This window comes from Penicillium longicatenatum (genome assembly GCF_028827895.1).
Source record: "Penicillium longicatenatum strain IBT 33135 chromosome Unknown contig_11_segment0_segment0, whole genome shotgun sequence".
Lineage (NCBI taxonomy): Eukaryota > Fungi > Ascomycota > Eurotiomycetes > Eurotiales > Aspergillaceae > Penicillium > Penicillium longicatenatum.
In genome coordinates this window covers 1,987,930-2,013,996 of record NW_026643117.1, presented here as the reverse complement: position 1 = coordinate 2,013,996, position 26,067 = coordinate 1,987,930, and the positions used below count along the sequence as shown (strand labels likewise).

General features: G+C 49.4%; 9 protein-coding genes across 9 annotated transcripts; 5 read left to right on the top strand and 4 right to left on the bottom strand.

Moving 5' to 3' along the window:
* Positions 1–114: 114 nt before the first annotated feature.
* On the top strand, positions 115–1,916 carry N7484_000751 (amino acid permease/ SLC12A domain-containing protein; the record flags this gene model as incomplete). Its single annotated transcript, XM_057111172.1, has 2 exons — positions 115–632; positions 716–1,916. The coding sequence occupies 2 exons, from the start codon at positions 115–117 to the stop codon at positions 1,914–1,916; spliced, it is 1,719 nt and encodes a 572-aa protein (XP_056978398.1).
* Positions 1,917–2,560: 644 nt separating this feature from the next.
* On the bottom strand, positions 2,561–4,331 carry N7484_000750 (CoA-acylating methylmalonate-semialdehyde dehydrogenase; the record flags this gene model as incomplete). The annotated part of the gene is made up of 2 exons (XM_057111171.1): positions 2,561–2,977; positions 3,048–4,331. The coding sequence occupies 2 exons, from the start codon at positions 4,329–4,331 to the stop codon at positions 2,561–2,563; spliced, it is 1,701 nt and encodes a 566-aa protein (XP_056978397.1).
* A 561-nt stretch (positions 4,332–4,892) lies between these two features.
* On the top strand, positions 4,893–6,348 carry N7484_000749 (NAD(P)-dependent oxidoreductase; the record flags this gene model as incomplete). Its single annotated transcript, XM_057111170.1, has 7 exons — positions 4,893–4,961; positions 5,023–5,170; positions 5,233–5,478; positions 5,565–5,718; positions 5,832–5,864; positions 5,919–6,012; positions 6,073–6,348. The coding sequence occupies 7 exons, from the start codon at positions 4,893–4,895 to the stop codon at positions 6,346–6,348; spliced, it is 1,020 nt and encodes a 339-aa protein (XP_056978396.1).
* A 248-nt stretch (positions 6,349–6,596) lies between these two features.
* N7484_000748 (fungal specific transcription factor domain-containing protein) lies at positions 6,597–8,694 on the bottom strand (the record flags this gene model as incomplete). Its single annotated transcript, XM_057111169.1, has 5 exons — positions 6,597–6,860; positions 6,925–7,841; positions 7,925–8,415; positions 8,480–8,550; positions 8,599–8,694. The coding sequence occupies 5 exons, from the start codon at positions 8,692–8,694 to the stop codon at positions 6,597–6,599; spliced, it is 1,839 nt and encodes a 612-aa protein (XP_056978395.1).
* A 3,041-nt stretch (positions 8,695–11,735) lies between these two features.
* Positions 11,736–13,816, top strand: N7484_000747 (methylisocitrate lyase mitochondrial; the record flags this gene model as incomplete). The annotated part of the gene is made up of 6 exons (XM_057111168.1): positions 11,736–12,147; positions 12,213–12,501; positions 12,558–12,985; positions 13,020–13,443; positions 13,499–13,755; positions 13,809–13,816. 6 exons carry the CDS (start codon positions 11,736–11,738, stop codon positions 13,814–13,816), a joined length of 1,818 nt encoding a protein of 605 aa, XP_056978394.1.
* A 2,256-nt stretch (positions 13,817–16,072) lies between these two features.
* On the bottom strand, positions 16,073–17,559 carry N7484_000746 (intradiol ring-cleavage dioxygenase; the record flags this gene model as incomplete). Its single annotated transcript, XM_057111167.1, has 7 exons — positions 16,073–16,123; positions 16,321–16,412; positions 16,465–16,681; positions 16,736–16,831; positions 16,887–17,018; positions 17,075–17,451; positions 17,502–17,559. The coding sequence occupies 7 exons, from the start codon at positions 17,557–17,559 to the stop codon at positions 16,073–16,075; spliced, it is 1,023 nt and encodes a 340-aa protein (XP_056978393.1).
* Positions 17,560–18,817: 1,258 nt separating this feature from the next.
* On the top strand, positions 18,818–19,532 carry N7484_000745 (uncharacterized protein; the record flags this gene model as incomplete). Its single annotated transcript, XM_057111166.1, has 2 exons — positions 18,818–18,948; positions 19,010–19,532. 2 exons carry the CDS (start codon positions 18,818–18,820, stop codon positions 19,530–19,532), a joined length of 654 nt encoding a protein of 217 aa, XP_056978392.1.
* A 1,361-nt stretch (positions 19,533–20,893) lies between these two features.
* On the bottom strand, positions 20,894–22,862 carry N7484_000744 (flavin-containing monooxygenase; the record flags this gene model as incomplete). Its single annotated transcript, XM_057111165.1, has 3 exons — positions 20,894–22,136; positions 22,197–22,481; positions 22,558–22,862. The coding sequence occupies 3 exons, from the start codon at positions 22,860–22,862 to the stop codon at positions 20,894–20,896; spliced, it is 1,833 nt and encodes a 610-aa protein (XP_056978391.1).
* An 851-nt stretch (positions 22,863–23,713) lies between these two features.
* On the top strand, positions 23,714–26,051 carry N7484_000743 (fungal specific transcription factor domain-containing protein; the record flags this gene model as incomplete). Its single annotated transcript, XM_057111164.1, has 2 exons — positions 23,714–25,347; positions 25,406–26,051. 2 exons carry the CDS (start codon positions 23,714–23,716, stop codon positions 26,049–26,051), a joined length of 2,280 nt encoding a protein of 759 aa, XP_056978390.1.
* Between the last annotated feature and the right edge of the window lie 16 nt (positions 26,052–26,067).

Genomic DNA, 26,067 nt, shown 5'->3' with positions numbered 1-26,067 from the left:
CATAAAAGGGACTTCAAGCCCAGTTGACCCCGTTGCATATATTACCCCATTGAATGAAGTCTGATACTATACTTGGGAAAATACTCGACATACGCTTTATAAATCCATAACAAAATGATTGTCACATCTGACAAGGTTTCTGACGATTGTGGCAGAGGCGACAGCACAAGATGTATCGAGTATGAACACCGAGAGGAGGCCACGGAGATCAGTGCAATCAGCTCTGGAGGCCTTCATCGACGCCTCAATAACCGCCATATCCAGCTCACAGCCATTGGCGGGACTATTGGAACTGGCCTCTTTATCAGCATCGGTAGCGCGTTAGCTACGGGTGGGCCTGGTAACTTGCTGCTTTGCTTCCTGGCCTACTCCTGCGTTATATCCCTGATCAATAACTCGGCGGCAGAGATGGTGACTCAAATGCCCATATCAGGAGGTTTCATTCGTCTGGCCGGGCATTGGGTGGACGACGCACTCGGTTTCGCCATCGGTTGGAATTTCTTCCTCTACGAAGCCCTCCTGATTCCCTTCGAGATCGTGGCGTTGAATGGGGTGACGTCTTACTGGGCACCGGAGATTGTTCAGCCAGGTCCACTTGCTGGGTTTTGCTTGGGTGTCATCATCTTCTACGGGTTAGTTGCCCAACTATGGGACAGAATCCCCTGTGGTCAGCAAGAGACTCCTCCCGCTAATATGATCTTGAAAACTGCTGTAGTCTTCTCAATATCGTAGCTGTGTCCGTCTTTGGAGAGGCCGAGTTCTGGCTCTCTAGCGGCAAAGTCATCCTCATGTTCATAGTCTTCGCCTTTACATTCATCACGATGGTGGGTGGGAACCCTCAAGGTGATGCATATGGGTTCCGCTATTGGAACAACCCCGGTCCTTTCGTTTCGCAGGCGGCTTCCACCGAAGCTCTTGGGCATTTCGAAGGTTTCTTGAGCGTGCTTGCGGTTGCGGCTTTCATCATCGTCGGGCCTGATTATATCACCATGATCGCCGCAGAGGCCAAACACCCAAGCATCTACATCAAGACAGCCTTCAAGACCGTCTACTTCCGCTTTGGTATCTTCTTCATCGGCAGTGCGCTCGCCGTCGGCGTGGTTCTCCCCAGTAATGATCCGAAGCTACAGCAAATCTTTATCGACGGCGAAGGCTCCTCAAGTGCCGTTGGCTCTCCGTACGTCATCGCAATGACAAATATGGGCATCACCGTCCTACCTCATATTGTGAACGCTCTCCTCTTCACCAGCATTCTCTCTGCTGGCAACACATATACATACTGTTCGGTGCGTTGCCTTTACGGCCTTGCAGTCCAGGGACACGCACCTTCTTTCCTCAAAAGATGTACAAATAAGGGCATTCCTGTCTATTGCTTCCTTGTCACCATGCTTTTCCCATTCCTATCCTTTCTTTCGGTTAGCAATGGCTCCGCCAATGCCCTCAATATTCTTCTATCACTCATTGCTGGCGGCGGGCTTGTAAACTACGTCGTCATATCGATTACATACCTGCGCTACTACAACGCTTGCAAAGTCCAAGGCGTCAATCGCAGGAATCTACCCTACTATGGATACTTCCAACCCTACGGCGCTTGGATCTCCTTGGTTCTGGAATTCCTTGTGGCCATCGGCTACGGCTATAGCGCTTTCACGCCATGGAGTGTCCAAGGCTTCTTTGCTAATTATACGATGCAGCTCCTCGCCCCAATTCTCTATATCTTCTGGAAAGTGGTCAAAAAGTCCAAGCTGAAGGAAGGCTCTGAAGTCGACCTCGTGTGGGAGCGGCCAGCGATCGATATCTACGAAAGCCAGACGATGATTGACGATCCGCCGATCTCTTTCTGGAAGGAGATAGGCACAATTACAGGCATGAACCGGGCCGGGAGATATTTCTTTGGATCGTCAGACCGATCCTAGGCGTTTGGTTCATGCTAATTCCTCAAATTCAGATTGGGCAAGTAGTATTTTTCTAGCGGCCTTAGGCCGCTCAGCTTCCCTGAATAGAGGCATAGGACGTGCTGAGCTAGCTACCTGCTGTCTTTGTATATACGGCATGTATGTCCATCTCGCTTTCGGGATGAAGGCTCCACCGATTACCTCCAAACATTGATTGATATACAAACCACCACCCAGAAAACAGACTGGGAACTTAGGAACTATCACCGGTTATAGGTTAAAATCTCAGAAGGGTAGCCACGTAAAAACTCTCGTAATAGATTCCAGTAGATTGATCACAATGATCAAAAACGATCCCGCTTACCAGGAGTCACCATGAGGCATAGCAGCCTATGGGAAGCACCAGAGAATAAGGAAGTATATAAGGTGGCAAAGCAGCTGAAAGAATAAGCCACGGTAAGGGTTGCTGCTTCTTAGGAGGTAAGCCAGAGGTCAGTGTTGATGGTAGCGGCGAGAGAGGTAGTCTGCATAGAACAAGTGGCAGATCCTGTATGAATTGGATGCCGAAATAGATAATAAAGAGTAACGAAGTACGCTTGCCAGTGTAACTCATCGTTCAAAAGGTTATAAATTGCTGAAAACTATACCTATCACAAGTCATCAACTTATTCCACCTTTGGCATGTTCACCAAACTCTGTGTCGTGCCGATGTCCTCGGACTTCCATAGAGAAGTCACAGTCTTCCACTGCGTATAGAATCTCAGGCCATCCTTTCCATAGAAGTTCAGAGAGCCGGTTCCAGCAATTGACTTCTTGTTGCCGGTGAATGAGAACATGGGGAGGGGCACGGGAATCGGGACGTTGATGCCGAGCTGTCCAGCCTCGAGACCCTTCTGGAACTTTGCGGCCGCACCTCCGGACCTCGTGAACACTACAGCTCCATTACCGTAAGGGTTGTCGTTAATGAGTTTGATAGCTTGATCGAGGTTATCAGCACTCAAGCAGACGAGGACTGGGCCGAAGATCTCTTCGGTGTAGCATTTCATATGCGGCTTGACGTTCGTGATGATTGTTGGACCAACCTTGGAGAAGAAATCAGTTTGGAGGACTAAGACGAAGACATTGCATCAGAAAGAGAAAAGAGCGACTTACAAAGTTTCCGTTAGGGTACTTGGCCGGCCTTTGACCTCTGCCATCAAGGAGGATTGTTGCGCCCTCCGCCTCAGCACTGGCGATGAGATCCTCCACTCTCTTTAAGCTCTCTGGAGACACCAACGGCCCCAAGTCTGCTTCCGGCTCAAATCCGCCATTGATCTGAAGTTTCTTGGCTCGATCCACGAGAGCAGGGAGCCACTGGTCTGTCCCGCCAAGGGTTACCAACGCACTCAGGGCCATGCACCGTTGACCAGCGGCCCCAAACGCGGCACCGGCGATACCGTTGAGCGCTAGGTTCTTGTCGGCGTCGGGCAAAATGACTGCGTGGTTCTTGGCACCGAGGTTGGCCTGCACCCTCTTGCCTTTGGCGGATCCCCTCTCATAGATGTATTCACCTGCCTGGTTAGAGCCAACAAAGGAGATGGCTTTGATAGCGGGACTATCAATGATGAAGTTGACGGCGCGCTTGCCGCCATGAATGATGTTTACCACGCCGTCAGGGAAGCCAGCTTTTTGGCAAAGCTCAGCGATGATCATAGAGGCCCCGGGTGTCCTCTCAGAAGGCTTCAGCACGATCGTGTTTCCAGTGATCGTGGCAATTGGAAGAGACCAGAGGGGAATCATGGCCGGAAAGTTGAAGGGGCAAATTGCAGCGACCACACCCAAGGGCTCTCTGTAGGAACGGGTTTCCATATCCTTGGACACCTCGACGACCTCGCCAGGTATCTGGGTGGTGATGCCACAAGCAGTCTCAACAACTTGCAGACCACGCAGAACATCGCCCTTGGCATCGGCGAAGGTTTTTCCTTGCTCAAGTGTAATCGAAGCTGCCAGACGGTCCATGTTCTCTCTGATCAAGGCGGCCAACTTGAACATGATCTGCTGTTTGTGGAGAAGACTCGTGGCCTTCCAGGCGGGGAAAGCACGTTCAGCAGAGTCAACAGCCTGCCGAAGCTCCTCATCTGTACTCTCTGGTACCCGGGTAACCTGTTGGTTTGTTGCCGGATCCTTGAGATCGATCCATTGCGACGCGGCAGAGCGCACAAAGGAGTTGTCCAGAAAGTTTGGGGTGTCTGGGGGGTTCGTGACAGGCTCGTGGGTCATGCGGTATCCGGCCGTCGAGTCAGTAACAATAGACTTGGCCCCGAGATGCGAAACAATGGAGTCCAGTCTTCTTGAAGCTTGAGATGACATGTTGGAGAACGACAGCGGTGCGCGCAGGACCGGTCGCAATTCGGCTCGGGAGGCACAGAGTCGCAGTCTCCCAAAAGTTGGAAGCATGGCTTGTCTCCGACAATGAAGGTAAAGGAGGCTGATGGGTTGAGCGTTGTGAAGGAAAGTGATGTATGATACAGAATCCCGCGATGATAATCTATGGTCCTTTTTATCCTCGATTCTTCTGTTCCCCAAGTTTCCTCTACGTCACCCCCTGGACCGTCTCAGCAGCTCCTTTAAATCGTCGCAAGCTCTCATCGGAAATGTCTTCTCAAGGCCAGTTCAACTTCCCACTCCAAGACGGACCGGTCTCCACCCCGGACCGTCCCCACTCCGAACCCGTATACTTCGCTGTGAGAACCCCATTACCCCAGGCTTAATAAGTTGTTGTATGTAAACTTGGTATATCTTCGGGAGCAAGGCAATTCGATTCATCCTTCTATTATATTTTGATCCTCGATTTCGCTTCTAAATATGCAAGCCTCCAACATTATCCGGCAGACGCGGAATTCACTGGGGTCTCTACACTCTCGACCTCTTCACCTACAGGGCAGCCCGACCTTCAATCCTTCACAAGCCTCGACCTCTCGCTCTTTAACCCGAAAAGGTTTCTCACAAACATCCGCAATGGCAATCCCAACAGACAGAGCCAACACAATCGGGTTCATTGGCCTGGGTGCCATGGGAAACCACATGGTAAGCCGCCGCACCCGGAAGTCGCATGAATGGAACCCATTTCTAAGCCACATCGCCACAGCTTCATAATCTCGTGAAAAGATACACGCCTCCTGGAGATGGCGGCCAGACCACATTCGCCCTGTGCGACGTGGACGAGGCCGCGGTAGATGGTGTCATCGAGCGACACAGCTTGGAGAGTCCTAATATTCCTTTCATCAAGTGTCCCTGTAGGTGACAAACCATGGCAGATTCTAGCTCAAAATTGAAACATGGCTGATTCCGCGCACAGCGCCATATGAAGTAGCCAAGCAAGCGTCAATGATCATCAGCATGGTGCCAACAGGCAGGCACGTGCGGGATGTATACGTTGACGGAGAGAAGAGTGTTTTGAGCGCTCTCCAGACACTCAGCAAGGACCAACGCTCGGCGACCCTTTGCATGGACCAATCCACCATCGAGCAGAGCGTCAGCGGGGCTGTTGCCCTGGAGCTCAGAAAAGCTGGTGCAGACATGCTGGACGCCCCAGTGTCAGGAGGTAAGTCCATATTGCCATCTACCAAGTTGTGCCCTCTACCAAGTTGTGCCATCGTCACAAGCTTGTGCCTAACCTATGATCTGCAGGTGTTGTCGGAGCGGAGAACGGCACCCTCGCTATCATGGTTGGAGGCGACAAGGCTTCCTTCAACCGCTCGGTCCCGGTTTTGCAGTCCATGGCTCGCAAGGTCACTTACTGTGGTGATCTCGGGGCTGGACTTGCGGCGAAGATCTCTAATAAGTAAGACTGTTACGATGATCCCCCGCCTTCCCTTTCTCTTCCTAGAGAGAAAATGGAGAGAAAGTAAACTCCCGACTGATCAACTGGCGCTTTTCGTGCGTGTCCCTTTACAGCCTTCTACTTGGAATCACTATGCTTGGTCTAAGGTAAGACTGATCAGGGTCACTCATATTACTCGTCGCGAAGCTAATGCAGTGTAGCGAGGCAATGCTTCTGGGTAAGAGGCTTGGAGTGGACCCGCAGGTGCTTGCAGATATTATTAACAGTTCCACCGGCCGTTGCTGGTCCAGTGAGGTGAGTGCCGTGGCGCCATAGCCCATTTCGAGAAATTCGTACTCTGACAAAATCTGGTAGATCAACCATCCTGTTCCTGAAGTAAAGGTCGGAGAATCCAGCCCTCCAGCCCACCGCGGCTATGAAGGTGGCTTCGTTACCAAGCTGGCCCATAAGGATCTCGCCCTAGCAGTCAAGGCCGCTGAGCAGGCCGGCGTCCCTCTCAACGTTGGACAATGCGTAGAGAAGACTTACAGGCCATTGGCGGCAACTAAGGAGTTTGGCGGCCGAGACTTCAGTGTGATATATGAGGCTCTCGACGCTCTGAAGTCTTCAGCAGGAAAGCCCAAGCTGTAGACTTGCTTCTCTGTTGGTTAAATGAACCAGACAGAATCATCTCATGTATTGCCAGGTCTCTAGTACCAAACACGTTCACGCTTCAATCAAGTACTTCATATTTGAGTCCATGATTAGATGTGACTGTAGACTCAGAGCGTGATTCTTTATCATGACGCCGTTGTTAAAAATACACGTGTGTATAGCGACCTCTATCCGCATACATCGTACATGGGAGTCGGAAAACTCCCGTTCTTCTACCGGCTTTCTCAATGTTGGTTAATCGTGCTCATGGCAGGGAATGAAGAATAATCAACCGTGCCAAAAAGCTCAACCCACGAGCTCAGTAAGGCCCCGTCTGTCGTCTGTTCATCCATTATCGTGTCGTCTGCATCTTGATCGGACATGGTATTGTAGTCAACCACCGCCCAGAGGGTCTCTTCCTCCATCTGGGTAAGCGTCGATGGTTGCGTCCAATCAAGTAGGCTACTGCCTAAAAATCCATTATAGACCATCCGTCGGAGCATTGAAGCCTGTGGAGACACGCGTCAGCGCAAAAACAGGAAGACGCGGCCACCAAGAATTCTCAAAACATACCATTGTGATCACGTTACTCCAGTGCTGGCCAACAGTGTCTAGATATAATAGAGCCTCGTCGAGCAAGACTTGGGCTTTCTCAAAAACCTGCGGATCCGAATCGTAGGTGCGCAATGCTATGATGGAACCCGCCACGGTGACAGCGTATCCGCTGGACGAGGAGTGAAACGAGCAACCACACTTGCGTGCTTCGCGAATTAGTGTCATCATCTGCTGCGCGTGGTGCCAAGCCAAATCGGAGGATCGTTCCATGAAGCTCATGGGGGCTAAATTACGGCACGTATCGATGCGTCGCCGTAGCAGGAAAGGGTGGTTGAGCAAACAGTAACAGAGGTGAAATAGGGCCCGGGAAAAGATGATTGGGCCCGTGGATTGCGAATCCACGACTCCTTCAGCCGAGATATGCGGAGCCAGTACATCTTTGACGGGGAGCTGGATCTCCAGATACGCCTCAAAGTGCAGCAGGTCCGACTCCATGGCGGCAAATTCGGAGCTTGGGTCCCACGGGGGATGCAGATTTCGAATGTTAGAGTCTTGCAGCATGAACTGGGCACTCCGACCCAAGATCTGCGCAATGGCTATGACTCGGGCAAACGCGCCCTGCCTCTGCGTTACTGGCAGCGTGCGATTCGCCATTTCATCCAGCGATTGAGTCTTGGTCCACAGCCCGCTCCTCCATATTGGTTCATCGGACGGCAGCTGTAGATGGCAAGACGCATCCACTATGGCCGGTGGCCGGCCACGACCACAGGAGACCAAGCGATCCAAGAGAAAGACGGACCAGAAGACGCGGCGTCTCTCCTCCTGCTCCGCGTAAGGAAGGGATGTGGCATTCTCCAGCATGAGCCCGCAATCCTGGGCGATCCTCACAGCTAGCCCAACCTTCACCCATGCTGACCCATGGCGTGATCGACCGGCTAGATGACGACCACACACAAAGACATTAGCAAACAGCACGACCTCTCGATATATCATCTTACCAACAAATCGCTGGACCTACCTGTGAAGTCGAAAAGACCCAGCAGAGCAACCGTCTGCACAGTGGATACTTCTGCGACCTTGCCAACTGTGAAGCAGTCGGCCACGATGAGCTTCCAGGCCCTGTTCGCATAATCCACAGAGGCCTCATGCACCCGTCTGGCGAAGTATGGGTGCGGACAGAATCTCACGGCCGTCGCCACGACGGTCAGTACTAGATGTTTTGGAATTATTTGCGCTCGCAGGCGTTGCCGAAAGTTCTCCTCGTGAAAGAAGGAGTAGGGCTGGTTGTGACAATAGTGAAAGTAAGCATCGATGACAGCCATGAAGACATCTTCCGGCATGCCGAAATCCTCAAAGAGAGATTCCGACAGCTGGGCGTTCGAGCTGACGGCTCTTTCTGTCGTCGCATCGGATTTCCCGGGGCGGTTATCGCCTTGCTTCGCGGGTGTCGATAGGCCGATACGGCGAGAATTGTCGCCATCCAAAAGGGCTACCATGCACTCCTCGATCCTAACCCGGGAATTGTCAACTGCGCGTGGTTCCAGAAAACTTTGATACGAGGCAGGAGACTCACCGTTGGAGGGACGATCCGAAATTCTCGATCTTTGCCTCGAGGGTCGCAACCCTTCGTAGCAGTTCGGTGGTCTAGAGATGGCCGGGCAGATACGTGTCAATCAGCGCCTTACTCGGTACTGTATCATGGTCGGTATTGTACCTGCGTTTCTCCAGTTCCTGCATTGTCTTGCGAGCTGCCGGGGTCATCACGGCTGATTCGGCGAGGTCCGGCATAATGCCCGGGGTTTTCATCGACATATGTACATTCTTGGCTAATTGTCAGACGTCAAGCTTGTGTCACGCTTCGAAGGAAAGAGCAAACATAGAATGAAGTAGCCAGAATATAAACAACGGGAGCAAAAAGGGCAGATAATGAATTAGAAAGGAACAAATGAGAAATTTCACTGACCATTTCCTAAACGCTGGCACTGGGCGCAGGCGGGCCGATCACCGGTGCAACGGCATTTCTTGCGTCTTCAAAGGTCAGCTCCAGCGCGAAGGAGGGGGAAGGGTAATGACGCGCTCAATCCGCATACCGACATGGGAGACACGCCTGGGCGATGCGTTGCACTGGAAAATAATCGCCACCTTTGCCAGTCATGCTGATTGACAGGGGTGGTTAGGGTGGGATATGGGGATGAGTCGGAGCGACTCTCTCGTGATGTCCAGAAAAGTTGGGGATCGTCCAAGAACGGTACTCGTGTCCCGCCCCACCTGGGTGGTGCTGGCCACTATTGACACTTATACCCCACAAGAGACAAACTGCTACTCCAAATTGGAGATCAGATCACAGACACACAAAGTGAAGACGGATAATAAACTTGATTTGATAGTACTATGATGCTGATCAAGCTCCGTATTTAGAGAGGGAGGATCCAGCCTTTTATCTGACGTATAGCCTCAATGTACTACTTACACCCAATACTTATATATACTACTCACCTATGTACGCAACTTGTACAATGTATGATAATTCTACAACGGGTTTCCACCCTACAATAATCATACCACAGGTTTCTATGATGGTTTCTACATAAGAGATATAGTATGCGGAATATCAACATCTCCGATACATCGCGGTATTCGTCCCGACACAATATGTATCGGCACGTGACCGACTATCGAAAATTACGTAATCAATTACGCCATTGTCCCCATAACTAACTAACGTGATCCACGGTCGCGCGAGCGACCCTACCAAAATTGAGAAAACCTACAATTTTTAGCCGCTATTGAACCCACAATAATGATATAAGTTCGGCTTTTGAACACGTGTAGGGTATTTGGAATATGTATGACCTTTTATCGCACAACCAGAACATGTCACCTGCCGCCGAACCAGGGCATTGATGGTCCAATAGGCTCAGGAACCGATTTCGCAGGCACCTCTGGTGAAGATATATCTGCTTCTATCTTCATCTTCAACAACCACATCATCTTGACCACCTTCTAGACCCCCAAAGATGCCTTTCTGGGTAGTAAACTTGTGTTTGGTCTCTCGTTTTCTGGTCTGTTTCTTGTTGGTAGCTTCTAATTGGGTACAGCGATGCTGGAGAAAAATGTGGCTGTGGACTACTTTTATAGTTATCCTGCAGGTCTTATCAATCTCCCTTTCTGTCGGTGAAGAAAGCAATGGAGAAGAAGATTTTAGACCTTTTTTTAATTCCGAGATTGCGATTTGTAAATTTTGAGAGGGTCCAGAGAGTACTTGGGTCACTATCGCTGCCGGAAGAGAGTGGTCGCTGGGCGAGGGTCTCTAGAGGGGGAAGAGAATTCAGGTGCATATTCAGCTTTTCCAGGACTTGATTAGCATTCAATAGTGCTAATCCAGTAGCCAAAAAGCTATTTTGTATAGTGGAAGCCTTGAAAGCACCTATTCTCACATCTGTGATTAGTTCCAGGAAATCTTCCTTGTCAATAGTATTGACTCCGTCCGCATCAAAGTTGAGACCGCTCCTCTATAAAGTCTCTTTAAACCCGAAAAACAACCCACATCCAAAGTTTGTAAAAGATGAGAAGCGTGCGGAGGCATACAGATTGCGATAACTTGGTTTCCTCCACAGATTTGGTCAAATTCGGGGGTCAAATGACTCCCATGACCATCAAGGACCAGTCAGCAATATTTTCCCACTCTTGTCCCAATATTTGAGATAAAATGATGTTCTAACCACCATAAACCAATCGTATTGGTAGTCCAACCATTTGGGCTTATAGTTAGACGAGCTTCTTTTTGATTTAAAAGAAGATAGGGCCGTAAATGCTCTGGGAACTGGTTCCCTTTGAAAACGAACAGCGGAGGAAGAACACTCCCAGAAGCTCTAATACACTCAATCGAAGTCACCCACTCCCGATTCCCGGCTTGCAAAAGTGCCCTTTCCCAATGGTATTCCGCTGAAGTGATGATCTTTGTGTGGCGCCAACACCCATGGCAAAACCGGTCTCATCAAAGTTGAAGATATCATCTGAAGCGATACCCCACTTTTCAATCGTCCTTTGGAGCAAATTGAACCACGGTTCAATAATTCGAGGGTCTTCTGAAAGGGCTCTCTGATAGTCGTATTTGCGGGAAAGCCGAGTAGAGAGATTTGGGTGTCGCTGACAAATTGAGAAGGCAAGTTAATACCAATGGCAGAGGGTGTTTTTTTTTCCGCGCACTAAGTAGAAGATTGGCCATATCTCGCAAAATAGGCAAAGTCAGAGCTGCACCTCTTGCATCCATATCAAGTAGCCAGTTCTCTATCGACGATTCTTCGATTTGAGTGAAATCATGACCAGATGGCCTCTTTTCAGCAGCAGATTGGCGCCCATTGATCCGGGCATTCAAAGTTGAGACAGGTACGTCAAAAGATCGTGCAGCAGCTGCAGCAGAGGGATATCTACCATCTTTGATGGCTTTCATAGCTAGCAAAAGGCGACCTTCCTGCTCTGTCAATTTTTCTTTTTATCATAGCGTTGGGGGACCACCGTTGTTGTGGTTAACAAATATGGGTAATTTTGAAGTGGATTTTTGATGGGGCCGCTCGGGCGACCATGTGGCTCGGACGACCGTGGATCACGTTAGTTATTGACTGCCACATTATCATTACACTTATGCAATATTGATAGTATGACGCAAATAGCGGGAGAAACGGCCCGTAGTAACGTGCTTGGACATGGGGAACCCCAGCACAAGTCAGGTAACATTCTTCAAAAGAGCATATCTGTTGCTTTATAATTTCCTTGTTCTCCCTCTGCTTCTTACCCCAGTTAAAATAACTCTAATCGCGCTACCTGATATGCTTCAAATGTTGCCGCGACGCCTCCCGTACTGGCTTTTCCAGCGCTCCCACGCGACCGTGCCCTCCCGCCTGGCGCGGCGCTCCTTCACATCCGGATGTCCTCATATGTCGGCACCGCCCGTCCAACCCGCTCCATTATTCGCAACACTGCCCTCTGATTCATACCAGCTACTCTCCACGACAGACAAAGCTGGCCCTGCCGAAGATGCTCTCTTTGAACAACAGGTGCGCGATGTACAATACTGGTGGAGTTCCACCCGATACGAGGGTATCGAGCGGCCCTACTCGGCCGAGGATGTGGTGGGCAAGCGCGGGTCGCTGCAACAGACGTACCCGAGCTCGCTGATGGCGCGTAAACTACTCAATTTGTTAAACGAACGTGCTACGTTGGGCGAGCCAGTGCATACCAGTAAGTCATGAAGCTCTCTCGCCGTATGCTGAGTCCCAGTCATCTTAATCATCCTGTGCGCGCAGTGGGCGCCGTTGACCCGGTGCAGATGACTCAGCAGGCTCCCAACCAGGAGGCTTTGTATGTTTCTGGCTGGGCTTGCTCATTCCTGTTGACTTCCACCAACGAGGTTTCACCGGACTTTGGTGACTATCCTTACAACACCGTGCCAAACCAGGTCCAGCGATTGTTCAAGGCGCAATCCATGCACGACCGCAAGCAATGGGATGCTCGACGGAGAATGACCACCGCAGAGCGCAATTCCACGCCTTACATAGATTATCTGCGACCGATTGTCGCCGACGGTGATACTGGGTATGTTTAATCCACAACATTCGTTGGACGGCAATACTAATACTGATTTTCCGGAGACATGGTGGCTTATCGGCAGTGATGAAGTTGGCAAAGCTTTTCGCTGAAAACGGTGCGGCGGCCGTCCACTTCGAGGACCAGCTTCATGGTGGCAAGAAATGTGGTCATCTGGCGGGTAAGGTCCTTGTCCCGATGGGCGAACACATTAACCGTTTGAACGCTGCGCGCTTTCAGTGGGACATGATGGGATGCGAGAACCTGCTGATCGCACGCACGGATTCAGAAAGTGGTCGGTTGATCAGCAGCACTATTGATGTGCGCGACCATGAGTTCATCCTCGGTATTGCGGAGGTGGTGGAGTCCTTGGCGGAGACTCTCCAGATAATGGAGCATGAAGGCGCCTCGCCGGCCGAGATCGACGCCTTTGAGCTGGGCTGGATCCAAAAGCACAGACTGATGACATTTGACGAGGGCAGGTCCAATTTAAGTTTCTTTCAGCTATTGCTGCTAACAGAATCTAGCTGTTGATGACCATCTAGAGGTCGAAGGTGCTCCCATGTCTTCCCGGGAATCCTACAAGAGCCATGTTCAGAAAAATCGCGATCTTTCAATCTCTCGCCGCCGTTCTCTGGCTAAGTGCTACACCAAATCGCCGGTTATTTGGTCATGCGAAATCCCACGAACCCGCGAAGGATATTATCACTATCTAGCAGGATTCCCTGTCGCGACAAAGCGTGCCAAGAATTTCGCGCCTTACGCTGATCTCATTTGGGTTGAGACTGGGGATCCCGACGTTGGAAAGGCCGGATCGCTTGCCGGTGAGGTGCGTGCCACCTACCCAGGCAAGAAGCTAGTGTACAACCTCAGCCCATCGTTCAACTGGATGGGCAAGGGATTCACCGAGGCTTCGCTGAAGTCATTTATCTGGGACCTTGCTAAGCATGGGTGAGCACTGCGATTTAGTTAGTCTGATTTTGAACAATATGGCTCACAGTCTTAGATTCGTCCTCCAACTGATTTCGTTGGCCGGTTTGCACGCCAACGCAACAATCACTACCGAGCTTTCCCGTTCGTTCAAGGATGAAGGCATGCTAGCTTACGTCCGTCTGGTCCAATCACGCGAGAAAGAGATCGGTGTCGATGTATTAACTCACCAGAAGTGGAGCGGTGCCCCTTACATGGATGGCATCCTGGGTCTGATCCAGAGCGGAAGCAGCAGTAGTAGCAAGAGCATGGGTGAGGGCAACACGGAGAATAGTAAGCGAACCTTTTTCATCCAGAATAGTATGTTTCTCTGATATAAGGTTCAGGTTTTTGAATTAACGTCCACTCCGGAGGACTATCAAGCCTTTTCATCAACAAAAATACAAAGTTCTTTTCTTGCCGGTCTGAAGCAGATTTTCGAAAAAACACATAATCCACCCAGTTTGATGATCAAGGTGTTATCCAAAACCTCAAGCATTATTGTCGGAAAAAGAGCATTTGACATTTTTGCTCACGACAAGTAGTTCACCTGGCGAATCTTCCGCAAGACACTGTTTACCTGCCGACCGAATGATACCTATCGTTCTCAATCGGGCTTTGCGATGGCACGGATAGCTATGCCAGCGGATGCAGTCCCCAGATGTTGACACAAATTTATGATCAATATGAGACGAAGCCCGTGATTTCGGGAGAAGTTCAATACGGGGAATCGCCTCATTCGATGAGAATTTCGATGGACAACCCCCGATGAATAGGCCCATTGGACTTAACTGCCAAGCGACACACACAAAATTGCGCCCGCTGGTACTTCATGGCCTACAAGTGGAGCAATCGTGCCCAAGAAGGGATAACATGAAGCCCAACATCTGGGAAACCATACAGTGCAATCTGCGAGTTCGGCATCTCTGATCCGGTTGTCAGTACAGAGCCAACTAGTAAGTGTTGCCGCCGGCGGATTCGATTCGGCTGGCAAGTTTCCCTGCGGATTTTCAGTATCAAAAAAAAAATCAAAAAGCATCCCTGCTTGGTCACATGGGTCATTCTGAAGTCCGGGAGTTCTCATGGAAGGTGCTCCATGCTAGACTATTCTAAACTGCGCCGTCTCTCGCGGTATCGATCAAATTATTATGGTCCTTCAAAAGCTGTCGAAAGTGGAATGGATCTCTCCAGATTCTTGTTGGTTGCTGGCCCAAATTGGTGCACCTTGGTTTCTTTCAAACATCCGCTGCCGTCCTATCACGTGACATATGACAGAGTCTCGATTCTGCTGAAGACAAGTCGATTTGAGCTTCCAAAATTCACGAACATTTTATTGGCGGATAGAAAAATGCAGAGAATTCTGTACTCAGTGATATCAAATTCCACCCAGAAATTCACTCTGGGTAGATGTGGGAATCTACGAAGAGGAAGCCATGACCGTGTAAGGCCAACATTTCCACCGCAAATGGCAGAACAAAGAGGGCTCTAGCATAATGGTGCTTGACATCTAGCTCAGTTGCTTATCATGCAGTCATATGATTGAGTGTTGTGGTATGATTATATGGTGTAAGTTGCAAACTTCTCTATCTTTTTAGGTTGCATCGTCTCCACCGACCAGCAAGAAAATCAAGCTGATCCCCAAACTGTTTCTTTGTGCAGATACTTCGGAAGTCATGACGGTACTTCGACTTAGTTCCTGATTAATACCAGCCCTATGTCAGAACAGAATTCTCCGTCATTATGGACTTTAGAAAGGCTGGCCTGTGAAAGAAAATAAATCATGTAGGTGGGGTCTTCCCCAAGTCGGACCAAAATGTGCGCGAAGGGTGACACACCGCCTGTTGAGCGACTCACGTTCCGTTTGTCAACGCGTCCACACACCATTAAGAGTCTGCTCGACGCGTTAACACTGTCACCATCCACAATTCGGTTCCCTATCTGGGTCAACTGTTTATCAAAGCTGGGAGAGACCGGGTGACCGGGTGGTTAGCGTTTTTCAGCTTCTATACTGAGTTGGGGCGGCAATCCGTTGTAAGCTGGACCGGAAAAAGCCGAATCCGGGCAGCCGATGCTTGCTCAACGCTCGATTTTCTCGGGTGACTCCCGAGCCTCCGTTATATCTTCCGTTCAATCTCTCTACCGACTCCTCGAGACCCGCTATTCCAAGCATTCCTTTCAAATCAATCGAAGTGCTCGAGAAGAACTAGGCAAAGATTATAAAGCATCGCAATAATTTTTTACCGAAGATACAGCGGGATTTCACCAAGACTTTTGACCAACCCCGCATAAGGGCTACTGAGTATCCAGGTCCTTAATCAGGACCTTAGGCTAGAGGCGATCTGTTATAGGGCCAGACATATTAAAAGGCCAGGAGAGAGAATCGGAGGACAACATGGCGAGTTATTACAGCAAAAATCAACCATCAAATCTGTGTTACCTTACCCGGTACCCCGGTAGAGGGCATCAATAAAGCACGAATGAAGTCGATCACAATATCGTGTATACAGCGACGTTTAAATTTCTATACTTTATCTTGAAGGATATGTATGCAGCTTCCGACAAATGGAATGGTTTGCCAATCCATAAAAGATTGAGTGAGCCAGAGACATATTTACAAAGTGCCTGCCCAGGTGACGCTAGTATGCACGCCTTCAATGGTGTCCTATTTAATTGATAGTGGGCGGGTCAGAAACTACGGGCGGGTCTGTAACAAGTCAGTCTATGGTTCAGCGTGTTCAATGGCGAGGACACCTACCAGGACTCTCAGTTGTACCATTCTTTATGGAGGTAGTATCAATTCCCTGGTCAAATGGTCAGAATATTGCTGACCTTGATTAATAGGGGATGCCATCGACATACCAGAGTGATGTATCCAAGGACACCACTCTTGTAAGACTTTCCATCCAGGGGCTCAGTATCCATGATAGTCATTGCACCAGCTAGAATTTTATCTGGTTAAGCGTTGTTTCAAATTGCAAAGTCACAGACTGCGGTCAAACTCACTATAGGACTCATTGGTGTAGATTCCATCATTGACGTTCTTCAGGCGGGAAATCTGGGTATGGCTGGCATAAGGCTCCATAGCCATAATCTCCTCCTCCAATTCCTCAGCGAAGAAGATCTGTCCAGTACTAACGATGGGCCCATGAGATATAGTACCATTGAGTATGACACTCCAGTTCGTGTGAACCTGGACATGGATGTGAATCGCACGTTCGATCTATTGCCGGTCAGACATTTATGGTACTTTTCAAGCAAATAATGGTCAACATACGTAGAATCCAGGGAAAATGGTCTGGAAAGAGGTCGCGCCGTGTATGTCCGTGGGCCACATGCCTCGAAGCCAGGTCTCGCTATCGGTCGAAAGGCCCTAGATATGGTGAGCAAACCCTTCGCGGTCGAATTAATCTCTGCCAGATACTCACCTCCAGCTCGGACTGTGGAAGCCCGTCAGATGTGGAAAAAGTTCTTCCGGTCTGTTCTTTGTACACCTTTCCAAATGACTCATTTGGATCCAGACCAGTGAAGGAACTATAAGAGCCAGTGGCGTTGCAGTGCTTTAAAGCCTCTTTAGCTGAAATTCATTAGAGATTATTGCAGGAATCACACATACCCAGATATCTACCAAAACACCGGTCAGTGGCTCACAGGTATCAATATCCATGAGCGCAATATCCAGCACAAGTGGAACGCCCTCTTGACTTTCCGCAATATCCTGCCGAAGTTTCTGGCTCCGTGGATACCAGTAGGGTCCCTCACTCACTTCAGGAGTCAGAACAGTGGTGCCATTTTTCAAGAAATCGTACTTGGGCGCCTCAGCATGGATTTCATAAGTAGTTTCTCCATTGAGATCTCTCTTAGCCATTTCTCTGCGACGAAGGGCATGTCTCTTCATCTTGCTTTCTCCAACCATATTGGAACACTGCTTTGCCTTCTCAGACCGCGTTGCCAGCTCTGACGGACTGGGTTCTACATGTGGTCCAGGATGGGCTGGGATTCGTCAGAATCAGTTGCACAATTCAACAACGAGCAATACGTACCAGAGGCCAGAAGGCCAGAGAAGGCAACTGCCCCGATAAGGGCCGATTTGATAAACATGGAATCTGTATACTTTGCTTCTCAACGTTATCCCTGGCTGGATGACTGGGATGAACTGAAAAGCAGTAGAGCCAGACACCCTTGTCTACCTTTATATACATTTGACTTGAGTCGCCAAGTCGCGCCGAACGAAACTCGGTTAGCTGCGTATGGGTGCATGTTGACGATCAATTGGGCATCACATAATCAACACAGTGGAGACTTGCAGTAATCACCTCCACCTTGGGAGATAAGCCTGAAATGGAGTGTAATCATATCCACGGGTTGTGTCGTCTTCCTCAAAGCTGCGACCAGTCAACAGAATATCCTGATCGGCCGAGCTCCGTTGCACGCCTGGAGTGGATCGTGTTTCATTTGCCTTTGGCCATGTACCAAGGAAAGCCACATTCTTTCGCGCTCCCTAATGGAGTATAGACAGACCTGCAGTTTCATGCTTCCCGTGCGATTAGTGCTGACACCTTGATTCCATGACATTTGAAAGCAAATTGCTTACCCGGATGAAGCTCAGTGGTTTAAAGACTTTTCCTACCAATGGAATTCCCACAGAGACAAAATATAATGTGGACAGTGATCGGCTTGGAATTACCCACAGATAGTTTACATCCTTGCCGAATCTGGTGCACCCGAGCAAGCTATAACTTAGTACCAATGATCAAGCTTTTGTACGCGCAATTCGTCCCACCATTTGTTATGTTACACTAAATTGAGTGGAGCCTCCCCGGACATCGATGTCCGGAACTTGTAAAAATAGAGGATAAGACTACCAACCGAAAAATCCGCAGGGTCACAGATAGATGAAGTGGATAACCGCGCTCTCCCTTTTCCTTGTTCTGATGAGCTCTCATACATCATGGAAAACATTCGATATGCCCCTTCTTTGCAGGCAAAGATCACTGGAGAGCTCGACCAGAACGCAGGACTCGTTCTTTATCGTGGACTCCCTTATGCTTCAGTGAGCGCCCGCTGGACACACAGTATTGTCAAAAGTACCCTGAATGGTAATACTTTCGACGCTACCTAGTTTGGGCCGCGATGTCCCTAACGAAATGGAGCTGTCTTAGTGAGTGGCGGTGTCGCCGATCCTTCTCCAGGGGATGATGAGTTCCGTTGTCTAAATCTCAATATAACGACCCCGGTGGAATCCGTCTCCACTTCAGAAGATCCACCGTGTCCCCTTTTACCAGTCATGGTGTGGATTCATGGGTAGGTAGCCCCTCCCCGAATACCAAGTCCCCAAACACAATCTATCCTGCGAAAGATGTCCCTTCGCGCCAAGATCACTGACAAGGATAGTGGCGCTTTTGCATTCGGCTCCAATTCCGTCGCTCGGTACCGACCGCAAGCCTTTGCCGGGCAGGCGAAAAACCTCGGTAAGCCGGTGGTTATGGTGTAGATCAATTACCGACTAGGCGCATTGGGCTTTGCTGCTTCGAACGACATCACACTGGAGACTGGCGACCCACGCACTGGAAATTTTTGGCTTGGTGGATCAACAGAATGCCTTGCTTTGGGTCAATGCCCACATTCGGGATTTCGGGGGTGACCCATCGAATATCACCGCGCTTGGGGTCAGCGCCGGTAGTGCCAGCATCCACCATCATCTATTAAGTGGCGTTCCACTTTTTGATCGCGCAATCATGATGTCTGATGTCGCTCTAACTCTCGGTCCGTATCCGGTGCAGGCTTTGGAAAACAGCTGGAGAATGATGTGCGGTCGATATGAATTGACACAAGCGACGCCAGCAAAGCGAGTAGAAGTGTTGCGTAAATTGGAGCCTCTGGATCTGCTGGAGGCATACTCAACAGGGGTCGCTGGACCCGTTGCTGACGGCAAGAGGCTGCCGTTGAATTGGGGCTTTGCCGATCCGATGCCATCCTCGCGGTGCAAGGCGATCATTATTGGTGATACTAATGCGGAGTCTATTGGCTACAAACCCCTAGTGAAGCAGCTGTCTCAAACTTACTTTCATTGACGTGTGAGCGAAACATTCTCCCTTGATGATGCGTATGAACTGCATACTCATTTTCGCTTCACGGTACAGCCAGAGCCCGATGAAAGCTTCATAGAGAAAGTTTTGTTACTCTTGGGGACTGTCATATTCCATCTGCCCAACTTGCAAATCGCTAAGCATGGCAAACAGTCAAATCCGATGATAGATATGTTTCTGTACCATTTTGAAGAGCCATCCCCATTTGCAGGGTCAACATACGGTTTCTCATACCATGGTTTATGCGCCCTCCTTCTCCATCTTAACAGCTTAGAAGAATGCCCTCAGCCAACTCATCATGTGTCTCTTGAAGCTCAACGTATCTGGGCGGGTTTTGCATACGGAGAACATCCGTGGGAGGGCTACTCAGAGGCCCACCGCTTCATGCAGTTCGGACCGAAAGGTGGCTGCGGGATGCAAAGCCAGGATAGTGATACAACAAGGAATTACGGATTTATGTCATGGTTGGCAGAGCATTTTGATCAGTTTTACCCTTTCCTGCGAAGTCTCCTGACTGAGCTACGAGAGAAGTCCTCGGTGTGGAAATAGGAACTTCAAATTGGCAGATTTCAGACAACCCCACCCGGAAATTCCAGAGCGCAGTATAACCCAGATGATTTTGACACCTTCGCTCCATAGACCTCTACTGGTAGGTCTGATGTCCTCCAACGATGACAATGCCATTTTAATTTGTTGTAGATATTCGTTTCTCCAATCTCGCGTGTTGTAAATATTTGTTTGATGATATTGTAATCTCAAATGTAGCGCGGAAAGACTTGAACCCGATTCATGCGTAAATTGGCAAGAATGGTGTGCGAGTACCCTCGGTACGTCTTGTAAACCACTTGCCGACCTCCATACTGCTGGCTTTCAGCGATTATTTTAGTCCATGCATTATTTCTCTAGCCACAGCACTAGCGCATTTCAAGGTTGGAATACAAAAATAAAACAATGCTCAATGAAGCTAGACTAAATGCGGCCATATGGATGACTTGATGGATAATCGATCACCCCTACCTGTCGTCCGTTGCATCTCCGCTCAACGGCATTTTGCTGGTGATACATCCCCTTGGCAAAATTGATGCCCACAGAATTATTTCCTCATGATTCCGATAAATGACATATGCAAGTTCCAACAATTAGGGGGTTACAGGTGGTTGCCTAGGTATCATTTATGCAAAATTTAAAAGGTTTGGAAGAAGTAACTCAGTAAAGATAATATTATGAGGTACAACACAGTTCATTAATCATAGTTTCTCTTTTCCTCTAGGCAACATAATACTACTCTTTCCTCCAGCTGACGAGTAATCCTTCATCTTGAAAGTAAGTCGTCTGATAAGGGACATCTAATCATGAATATCTGGCAGCACAAACAAACGCCAGTACTCGTCAAAGTCCAGCGTCTGTGTGGCGCCCATACTCTGGCCCTTGGTCTCCCTTTGTGAGAATCCATTGCCCAGGTAAGCAAATCTATTCAAACTAGCCTCCGCAGTCCTTTGAATATTGAAGTCTTCCCACCGTGGGTTCTTGATAGCTTCCATGAAATGGAATGATGTTCCACCATAAATTGCCACGACAGGTCCGTCAACGGTGCCACGCTTGTACCAACTGCGGCAACCACGAGTCCAGACAGTGCGCTGCAAGTACTGCTGCATGTGTTGATTGTATTCTTCGTTCACATCGTTTCGTACTTCAAAGCTACCGATCATTTCAGTTTGCAACTTCTCCAGCCACTTGTAGACATATAAAGCAGTCGCTTGGATACCCAAAACCAGTGAGCCGTTGCTGATTGGGCTGTTGGGTCCGATGAAGCAGAAGTAATTTGGCATGTCCGGTACCATGAATCCGAAGTAAGCCTTAGGTTGTTCAACCTCCCACTTTGACGCCAAGTTCACTTTGTTTCGTCCGATTAAGGGAAATGACGGCTTGAATGAGGTGTCAAAGCCTGTTGCGCACACGATAACATCATACTCCTTCTCTTCTCCGGACCGTGTTAGAATTCCTTTCTCAGTGATACGAGCGACGTCATCCCACCACATATCAACATTGTCTTGTGTCAAGGCCTCGAGGAATCCTGGCCCGGGGGTCTGTCTCCGGCATCCGACGGGGAAGTCTGGTAGTAAATATTGCGCGGCCTTCCGGCCCTTCTCACTGTCGCCAAGTCTCTCAGTCATGCTCTTGCGGAAAAGCTCCTGAGCGCGCTTTTGAACGTCACTATCTGCAAGAGCACGCTGGAAGTTCTCGATTCGACGGTCCATAATAGCAGCTCGGTATTGCCGAAGCACCTCGGGGTCCTTGAATACGGCCATGCTCTCGGGTGTAAAGTTATAATCAGCATCCATGTCAGGATCGTTGGCGGTTGGCTCGTTGATACCAGGCGCTGGGGAGATCCAAGTCTGTGTCCTGACGTAGACGTCCATAGAATCCACAAGCTTGGCCAGTTGAGGCACGATCTGAATGCCTGAAGACCCGATACCAATGCTTGCCACCTTCTTTCCAGTGAAATCATACTCTTGATCCCACCGAGCAGAGTGGATGAGCTTGCCCTTGAAATTGTGGATGCCTTCGATATTCGGCCACTCCCATTTGCTATAGTACTATTAGCACAAGACACCATTAGAGTCTGGGAACTCCATAAGTAACGCTTACTTCAGCACACCGCCAGCATTGATAAAGACATCGACATCGTCCTGGAAGACGACCCCGTCGCCGTTCTCGACTTGGATCTCCCACTTGGCTTTGTCTTCATTCCAAACAGCCGCCTTGATGGAGTGACGGTATTTAATGAACTTGTTGCAGTCGTATTTATCAGCCACGCCATGCATATATGAATGGATCTGCTGGGAGGTGGCATAGTAATTCGGCCAATCAGGGTTGGGCGCAAAGCTATAAGCGTAGTTGTGCGCGGGGATATCGCATTTGCATCCGGGGTATCTAGCAATGCAATTCTAGATCAGCTCACGTCCTTGTAGGAAAATCGTACGGATTCTGTCCAGGTTAAGGTCCTTACCTATTTTCCAACCACGTTCCACCCAGATCCTCATTCCTTTCGTAGACGACTAGCTCCGCATTCGAATTCTTCATCCGCTCACTGAAGACAATACTCATCATGAGACCCGAGTAACCGGCTCCCATGCAGGCAACTCGTATGGGGCGCCGGGTTCCGATAGGCTGCTCGATAATTTTATAGAAGGGGTCTAGAAGAGATGCAGCCTCCTTCTCCAAGTCGAGCGCGGCGTCAAGGGGGCACGCCTTTGCATCTTTCTTGTTTAATGCAGCCGTGTCTGGCTCTGTGGTGATTACCGAGGGGCTCATCGTTAGAAATAACTTTGATCTTATGGCGAGATGTTTGAATATTTCAATTCATAATGAGCCGAGTCGCACGGATATATAAATGCCCAAAGTTTCCAAATTGTAAAGTGTCCATTTAGCAATACTCCAGAAGAGCTTCGGAGACTAATGTCCGACGCGTCAAAGCCTAGGTCGAGAAGATGGAAACCAATGTCCGGTGAGTAATATGACGTTGGAATGGATGGATTGTGCTGGCATTGCCAGATCCGAATCGTTTCTTGGCAGTCTAGGATTGCTCATGGGGTAGCAGAGAACAAGTAACTAAGGCGCTGAGGAGAGAAAAGAAGAAGGGTATCATTAGTATCATTATATCTAAGTGTACAAAAGAATAAGCAAAGGCAGGAAAGAAGCTGGGAGAACACGAAATGTAGCAGTGAGGCGTCCAAGGAGGGTCGGAGTACGGAGCCATATGATCAATGTGGACCAATCAGAATCCCAACGTTGCCCTGCTAGAACTTCCGCCGGACATCGATGTCCGGCACGTGACACTCTCACAACGACCACATATCGTTGCAAGACCATCAGAAGAAGAGATGCAAGCAATACTAAGATTGTCAAAACAGAATATGTCTTCCTCTGGGAAAGGGATTCGTAAACACAATCGAGACTCAACCTCTGGTCCTACACCAGGACTAGGTGAGACGTGCAAAACGTGCACACCATGTCGCCAAAAGAAAGTGAAATGCGACGGGACGCGACCCCAATGTCTTGAATGCAGAACTACAGGTCTCACTTGCGTATACGCTCGTGATGCAAGACGAGAACCAAGGCCGTCAAGGGCTCGGGTGCAGAGCCTGGAGGCTACGGTTGCAACAATGCTGGAGCATATGAAAGCCTCAGGCATGCTCCCGGCCCACGTACAGGCTAGAGACTGCATTCCACCTGCACCAGGAGGTAAAGGTCCCGACAATCCCAGTGATGGTGCTTTAGATCAACAACAGAGTCAAGTTTGCCAAGTGGAAAACCTCAACCATCTTGCCTCGACCGCAGCTATTGCTAGGCCACTACCAACCCCATCTGCATCATCGATTTCGAGCAGATATGACTTTCCTTCAAAATCTCCCTTACCGCATTTTTCAAACAATGCCAGGGTCGCAGGACGTGTGGCATACCAAAATCCGAGAAATGAGGATATGGAAGAAGGTTACGACTTGGGAACGTCAGAGTCTATATCAACAAGATATGCTATGCATGCTACTTTCCCTGGTGTGGACTCGACGATCGGCCAACAGCAGGTGCAAAAGGAAACAGAAGGTGCCACTCAGGGTGATATTGCTATTGGAGGGACCTCCGGGATGTCTCCATGCGAAGCCCGTGTCGCTGGAGCATTTCATGAGCATGGATGTGTCTCATTAGTGCACGGATTGTCCAGCATCATGAACCCCGCGTCTAGGGCCCAGTATAAAGAGAATATCTCCGACATGGTGAGCAAGGGGAAAATTGCCATCGCCACCTCCAGAGCTCGACTTATCAGCAATGCCGCCTTGCAAAGACAACGTGAAAGTCGCATCTTCCGCCAACCATATAATTTGATGGATCTTGATGGGTGTGAGCCTGAGCTAGCGAAGCATCTGCTGGATCTACACTTCAATCGCCAGCATTATGCCTATCTTATCTCTTACCGCCCAGCCATCATGGACGGCCTCTCTAATGGTGGAGGCCCTTGGGTTAATAAGCTGCTTCTAAACGCTATATACTACTCAAGCACACTTTATAGCGATAGGCCATATCTGCGCTCTAAGCCAGAGGACCAAAGCAGCGTCGGTGCTCACTTCTACAGCCGATTTCGACAGCTTCTGGGGGACGCTATCGACAAGCCGAGTATCCCCTCTGCTATGGCTTTGCTGCTCACCAGCGCAACTCTGGTCTCCCAGGGCCAATCAAGCGCCGGTTGGAATCTGTCTGGCACTGCATATCGCATGATTATTGATATGGGATGTCACTTGACGCTTGGGCCAGATCATCAAAGCACGGTCACGTCCAGCGACCGCCACCTCCTAGCTCGAGACTTGGAACAGGAGATGCGGACACGACTTTACTGGGGTGCTTTTGCTACCGATGCCACACAGTCCCTATACCTTGGACGTCCGTGCATGTTTGCCTCCACTGAAGCCAGGGTCCCAATGCGATTCCTGGACACATTTGAAGAGCTTGAGGAATGGGAGCCGTATATCGATCCGCAATCGCCGGTCCCTCCACCTCCAGCGTACGCGTCACAGCCAGCTTATGCTATTTCAACGTTTACCTTTCTGGTCCGCCTATTTCAAATATCCGTCCAAATAACCGACTTATACGGCATACAAGCTATGAAGTACAGCTCAGAAGATATAAGAAACCAGAAGATTGCCATCGGCAGAGAGCTGGATAAATGGTCGAATTCGCTGTCAGATCATATGAAGTTCGATCCAGATGGATCATTTATCCCGCCTCCGCACCATATCACCCCCCTGTAAGGTTGACCTTTTTTCTGACACATCGAAAGTACCAGGACTGATGTTGTGGGCTAGTACTACCTATCACGCCTTGACTATCCTTCTACATCGGGCTTTCCTTGAGGAAGGCCATCTCCGGCGCCACAGCGGGGAAACAGACCGCAGGCAATGCGAGGAAGCGTGCATAAACAGCGCTCTGGCGATTCAAAAGCTGATCCGTGCATACAGAAAAGCTTTCACACTCCGCCGCGCGCCCTTCCTTCTATCTTATGCTGTTTACTGCGCTGTGATTGTGATTATTCGTCAGGAGCGACACGATCGCGGGCAGTTCATAGAGCCCATATCGTTTTTCTGGACTTGTCTGAGCGAGCTACAGCACGGATGTAACTTTGGGTTGAAGAAGCCTCTCAGTATCCTCAGAGATATGGTTTACGAGTTCCGTGTCAGTGTCGAAGAAGGAGGAGTAAATGGGGATGAGATGCCCCAGCAGACGTGCCTTGACCAAACATTTTTCCAACTTCCGATGAATCCTCCAAGCAATGAACCATCCATGAATACACCAGGGAATATTGCAGCCCCCGACTATCTAGGTATGGAATATTTCAATCCCGGCCTTGAGAACTTGTCGCCTGGTTTTTTAAATTCGATGAATGAGTTGGAGAATGATATTACCCACGATACTTTATACGGGCTGTTTGCACCTCCAAACATTTATCGGTGAGCACCTATCCAAGTCG